The sequence below is a fragment of the Sinocyclocheilus anshuiensis genome, unplaced genomic scaffold, assembly GCF_001515605.1.
Source record: "Sinocyclocheilus anshuiensis isolate Anshui unplaced genomic scaffold, SAMN03320099.WGS_v1.1 scaffold1079, whole genome shotgun sequence".
Classification (NCBI taxonomy): domain Eukaryota; kingdom Metazoa; phylum Chordata; class Actinopteri; order Cypriniformes; family Cyprinidae; genus Sinocyclocheilus; species Sinocyclocheilus anshuiensis.
Window position 1 is genome coordinate 713,295 of NW_015548207.1, and position 6,827 is coordinate 720,121.

The 6,827-nt window shown below is 39.6% G+C and overlaps 1 protein-coding gene across 1 annotated transcript in view; it reads right to left on the reverse strand.

Annotated features, from left to right (window-relative positions):
• Positions 1-4,458, reverse strand: part of LOC107653562 (NGFI-A-binding protein 1-like) — a 21,860-nt gene extending 17,402 nt beyond the window's left edge. Inside the window, exons 1-3 of the mRNA XM_016440301.1 lie at positions 4,451-4,458; positions 3,775-3,996; positions 837-1,612 (exon numbers count right to left, since the gene is read on the reverse strand). Of these exons, the coding sequence (XP_016295787.1) occupies positions 837-1,612; positions 3,775-3,877 (879 nt within the window). The 5' untranslated portion in view covers positions 3,878-3,996; positions 4,451-4,458. The remainder of the gene's footprint in view (positions 1-836; positions 1,613-3,774; positions 3,997-4,450) is intronic.
• Positions 4,459-6,827: the final 2,369 nt, after the last annotated feature.

The following is a 6,827-nucleotide window of genomic DNA, read 5'->3' on the forward strand; positions in this document are numbered from 1 at the left end:
TTACTCTGTGTTGACGTCATTTTAACTGAAACAGGATGAGAGGGCGGGACATATCAAGCAGCCCCGCCCCTTTTTAAAATTGCCAATAGCGTTCGTTTATATCACAGCTTGGGCTAGAGCCGTTCAGAGCCGTTGAGCTCTGTAAAGCCGCATTTGACAGGGTGTGCCAGCCAGAAGCTCATCCATATTGCTATTAAATATAGCATTCTGTGTAGAATTCAAATAGCTCCGATACATTTTGTGGTCTGCGCCGACTCGCGCATCTGATCCGCTCCGTGCTATCGTGTCTCTGGACCGGAGCAGAGTGTGTGTGCGGTGCGGTGGTTAGCGTGACACAGCGCAAAACCAGACTTATTTTTTTCCTCAATGGAAAGCATATTTACACTGTTTGAATCGTTCCCTGTCCCCTATATAGTGCACTACGTGCCATTCACTGTACAGAAAATACTAATTCTGTGGACAAGTGACCGATTTCAGCCACGGCTTCAGTGTCTATTTTATAGTGTAGGGGGCGGGCACTTCGGATTCTAGAGAGCATTTGATTGGACAGAAAGTTTGATGAGAAGCTGAAGTACGATGTAATGTCAAAAAAATCGTTGACGGAAGTGACGAACTGCAAGCTTTGAATGCTTATATCTTCTAAATGCAATTTTTGTCGCTGTTTTGGAGCACACTGCCTTATAGATAACCTTAAGACTAACATATTGATACTAACACCCAAAAAACTTTAATTTTGATTTCATGGGGACTTGTCAGGAACAACAATTTCTGTTAATCCACACAATCAACGATATCGATATCTTATCATTCAAACCAACCAGAAGAATCAAACCAACCTCGTGCATCGTAAGCTGCCGGCCGTCCCGCCTCTTGGAATCGAACCGCCCATAGATGGCGCTGTATTTCCGAATCTCCGCCTCCTTCTGCGGATTGTCTTTGCTCATCTCGCAGATGTGGCCGATCATCTTGCTGAGCTTCTTATTGGCGCGGATGTGTTCTTTGACTTCCGTGAGGTCGCTCTTGGACAATGTTTGGGCTAGTCGCTCTACGCACTCCATCACGCACTGGACAGCGGCAGAATCGAGAGCATCGAGAGTGTCGTGAGGTGAACACGGAGAACCAGCTCCAGATGGAGATAGGCTGTGCTCGCTCTCGCTTCCCCAGAAACGAGTCTCGCTAGCCCCTTGCAGTGGGGAGCACCCTGGCATGCCGTACCTGCTTAGATCCAGTCTTCCAGGACTGGGGCTTGTGGGTAATAACGCCCTGGGCACCGCAAGCTGGTTCTGTTGCCCATTGCTGTGGGAACTTTCGGGTAGCTTGTACACTGGTATACTGCAAACAGGAAGAGACGTCAACGGTTGGTTGAAGATGGAAGGGTTGGTGACCCAATCCCGCAAAGCCTTCTGGAGTCTTCGAACGTGAAGGGGTTTGGTCGCCATTCCGACAAGGGCCATGATCTCAAGGAACTCTTCCTCACCAGCCTCACAGAGCTGCTGCACATCGTCGCCGCCCTGCTGGATGAAGGCTTCGTAGTAGCAGAGCAAGTTTGCCTTTTGCAGGATCCGGTACAGTTGCAGCTCGCCCAAGGACCGTGGCAGCAGCACTGACATGGCTACACAGGCAAACACAGAGCAAAACATAGCATTGTCATTCCCAGAAAATGTTTCAAGCATGAAGCAATGCTCGCCAATATTATTTATTTCCCAGGACAGGTCTGCGAACTCACACTATGACTGTCACAATTACTCTCCAGTTGCAATGTTCTTTTACTATACACTCTTTCAAAAGTTCACACTTACATATAATAAATAGAGTAAAGGTTATGCATATTTGGCGTGCTGTCCGAGGGGAACGCTCCGAGCTCGGAATTTGGCCCGAACCCAGAGTACTCCCCACCCCGGTTGGGATAGGAATAGTTAGAAGTGAGGAGATGGGGTGGTGGAGGGATGCTAGAAAACTGTCAAGGAACAGAGGTAAGTCTGCTGTGTATATATACCTCTTATCTTGTTAACTTATGTGCTCCTCTCGTGTTAATTAGGTTAATTATCTGAACGTGCTCCTCTCAAACTTTGTAAACAAAACATAATTAAGAATAAAGGTTCCAAATAGGTGTTTTTGCAGCAATGCTCCAGAAGAACCATTTTTAGTTCCCCAAAGAACCTTTCAGTGAACAGTTCTTTAAACGTCATTTTAGTAATCTAAAGATTCTTTTCTCACTACAAAGAACCTTTAGAAGAATGCAAAAGTTTCATGGATGTTAAAGGTTCTTCATGGAACCATCGATGCCAATAAAGAACCTACATTTTTAAGAGTGTAAATCATTTGTAAAGCCGATGTGTTTTTGCTTGCATCTCCGGTAAAGATGCGACAACACCACTTTTAAAAAATAAAGGTTCTTTACTGGGATCAGATGTGTTTTTGCTTGCATCTCCGGTAAAGGAGAGCGACAACACCACTTTTAAAAAATAAAGGTTCTTTACTGGGATCAGTGGTTTGATGAAGAACCTTTAACAATCCATGGAAACTTTCCATTGCACAAAAGGTTCTTTATAGTGGAAAAAGTTCCTCAAATTATTACAATGTTCTTTACACTAAGAAAAAATGCTTCTTTTAGGAACTGTTTACTGAAAGGTTCTTTGGGGGAACCTAAAATGGTTCTTCTATGGCATTGCTGCAAAAACCCCTTTATTTTTAAGAGTGAAGAGCATTTATCCATCACTTACTGACCATGATGTGATGTATAATTATTAAGCTACTCATAATGGAAAAAGGATTGCCAAAACATTTGGAGGGAACATATTATATGGACTGCCCAAGGCTACAGTGTATAACAACAAAATAAAAAATGAACAAAGATAAAGTAAGAAAAAATGATTGATAATTCTGACTCAGTGCACATAGTTTTATCTGGAATAGTACTTAGTCAGGTTAGTGCCATATTTCATTTTTGACAAGAATCCAAACAAGGCTGTGAGAGATAGAAGTACAGTGTTCAAAAGATTGTGCTTTTGTTTAACAACATGACAACTGATTAGCTGATGAAAAACACTGCCAAAAAAACTTTCAGAGGACAAAAGCTCTGAAAGTTGTGAAAATTACATGATCTAGTACCGGCACAGTTTTCAACCATGTAATATTCAGTAAGCCCTTACTAAGGTCTATACATCGTATCCAGTCAGACAGTCATAATGTTTAGTCACAGAAATAGCAAACTTTCAGTGCATTCAAAGCTCAAATTCGATACGAAAATCCTGTATCCGCAAAAAAAAAGATGTTTAAAAGATGTTATTGTTAACATTATTGTTTTTTAACATTGAAAACCTATACACTTTCCTTTTAAGTACTTATTTAGCAGATGTTTTCATTCAAAGTGTTTTAATTTATACGTATTACAGGTACAATACACTTGGCACAACCAGGGTTTGAGTGCCTTGCTCAAATGCAACTTATTGACCGGATCTTTCAACATTACACCACATTTAAATGCAATTACGAATAGGCTGTCACATACAAGTTCACATTGTTGCAAACACAGCTGTGCATTACACTATTCTCCACAAAATCATGGACAGGTTCCTGCAAACTCACCTGAGAAAATCTCAAAACTATTGCCTCACATGCACCTGGGAATCTCTTCGAGATCAATGCATGCAAATAACTCGGATATTGAGTCTATATGCCCAACTAGCTCAGATCAACACGCTTTGGCAATCTACCCTCCCCATCTGAATGGCTATGTATGAAATGTTTATATTAGTCCTCGGGTTCACGTACCTCTCGTTCGCATCTGGTGCGCGCGAGTGCTCCCGGTGCTCGCCGCTGTCTCGAGACAGCGCTCCGCCTCTCGCGAAGGAGAGAAAGTGCGTTGAAGACTCATCGGTGCTGTCTCTCTCTCGCTGAGTGTCTCTCTCGCTTGTGCGGGGATATTCCGATGTAAACTGCATTGCTCTCTCACTCCCACGCGCCGGCTTGACGCAAATCCTCGTGTGGGCGACGCTGCGCGCGTGGGACGGAATACCGAGAGAGAAAGAGAAGACCTAAACGGTCACACACGGCAAAATACACATTCATAATGACATATTGAGGAATATTAATCGGTAATACAGTGTGTGTTTTTTTTTCAACATGAACCCACACAGCTTTCAGTACAGCATATGCGTGTATTTTTGTGGTGGCCATGTTCATAAATGTAAATAAGAGAAACCCGGGAAAGTTGTCGCACTTTTTAGTACAGTAAATGTTTACCTTTGTAGTTGACTTTTGATAGTAAATTTAGGTGTAAATAAATACTTCAAAATGTAAAAAATAAAACGGTTTTCGGTTAAATAGTTCAGCCAAAAATGAACATTTGCTGAAATTTTACTCACCCTCAGGCCATCCAAAATGCAGATGAATTTGTTTGTTCATCACAACAAATTTGGAGAAATGTAGCATTAAATCACTTGCTCACCAATGAATCCTCTGCAGTGAATGGGTGCCGTCAGAATGAGAGTCCAAACAGCTGATAAAAACATCACAGTAATCCACAAGGCTCCAGTCCACCAGTTAACATCTTGTGAAGAAAAAAGCTGCACGTTTGTAACAAATCCAACATTATGGCGTTTTAACTTTAAAGGGGTCATACGATGTTGCTAGAAATAATTTTTTTGTGTGTATTTGGTGTAATGAAATGTGTTTATGCGGTTTAAGGTTAAAAAAACACATTATTTTCCACATAATGTACATTATTGTTTCTCCTCTATGCCCCGCCTTTCTGAAACGCCTTATACTGTCTTTTTACGCGTTGCATCACGTGGCGTAAACATAAAACCATGTCTGCATTTGTGATCGAAGCAATGACAAGCCTACTCTACACTGCTCAAAACTCACGTTTGAATCGTCAGTGGCAAATCCTTTAAATAAAAAAAAAACGTACAGTCTGTGAGTCAGAACAGCCGGCATCATAGTCTACTCTACCAGGATCAGGAAACAGCCCTCCATAAAATGTGCTGCACACATCTGAATATTTGGGTTGAAGTTAGAACGAGGCGTTTTAGGTAGGAGTGGTTGACTCTGAACTTTTATAAAGAATATCTCTTTGGATTTGAGACTTTAGTCTTTGCAACTTTAACACTCCAAAGAGAAAGGAAAAATTTTATCATGTGACCCCTTTAAAAGTCACTTCTAGACAAAGGAGTTGATAATCAAATCCATATGACACTTTCTCCAGTGAAAGTATTTTTTTGAACTGTTTTGATCTGTGCATATTTCTCTCCTGATTCAGATGAGCCTTTTTCATTCTGACGGCACCCATTCACTTCAGAGGATCCATTGGTTAGCGAGTGATTTAATGCTAAATTTATCCAAATCTGTTCTGATGAAGAAACAAACTCATCTACATCTTGGATGACCTGGAGGTGAGCAAATTTTCAGCAAATTTGCATTTTTAGGTAAGCTATTTCGGTAACAGTTTACAATAAGATTCATTAGTTAACATTAGCTAACTACTTTAGTTTACATGAACTAAGCATGGACAATACTTCTACAGCATTTATTCATTTTAGTTCATTTTAATTTCAACATTTACTAATGCCTTATTAAAATCAAAAGTTGTGCTTGTTAACATTAGTTAATACACTGTGAATTAACATGAACTAACAATGAACGACTGTATTTTCATTAACTAAAATTAACAAAGTTTAATAAATACAGTGTAATAAATGTATTGTTCATGTTAGTCAATACATTAACTAACATTAACTAATGGAACCTTATTGTAAAGTGTTACCACTATTTCTTTTAATTTTACCACTTAAATTCTTAAGCAGCACCAACACAAAATATTTTAATCACTGTATGTTAAAAATGCTACCAGTTTAATGACACTATGTCACGTAATGTGTGACTTTTTCATTTTTGTTTTCGGAAATGCATGCTGTAAAGTCAAAACAAGCAAGACTTTTTGCAACTTACAATGCAGACTGCGTTTATGCATTGTGTGACAGTTTTTCTTGTCCCCAGACTGTAAACCCCACAGGAAATTCACTCATGCTCTCTTGAGTGCAAAATCCCCCCTGAAACCCACTTAAGTATACTGCTATACAAATGTACATTCAAAATGGTCAGAAATTTTTTCCCTTCATGCATCTCAGTAAAAATACAGCTTTAAATAAACACCTTAACCAACACCACAGCAGAATCTACCTATAAAACTTAAATAATGCTTTGTTTTTCCCCCTCACACTAGTGTGTAAAATGCACAAGCTGCATATTAAAATGAAACATAATCATGTATCTAAAAGGCTGGATATTTAGATAGAGGGGCGCATCAGCAGCCTCCCATTTGCCTGAGCATCTTGAGCTATTTTGGGAAGGAGGCTGGGCACAGCAAACAGCCCCTGGGAGGAAGTGTGTGGCGGTTGCTGTCATCCCCCACTTTTTCGTGTTGGTCTATTCCTCAAAACACAAGCTTTTCCAAGGCATTTTCCATCTTATGTGACAAAAATGACAAGCGACAGCACCTTGCCTGCAATCACGGATCCTTTTACTGGGGTTTCGTAAAGTGTATCTGCTCTCAAGGGAATATGATGATTTTCTGTGTTTTGCTATCACAGTATCTGTCTTGAGGTCTATCTTTATATATTATATAGGTCTATCTTTGCATATATTATATTGTATATTCATTCATATAGATAACATTTGTGGAATGTTTTGCTTGAAACATTTTTAAAATGTTGCAAAGGATCCACTATAACAAAAAAAATAAATAAATAAATAAATTAATTAAAAAAAAAAAAATATATATATATATACACACACACATATATATATATATATATATATATAAT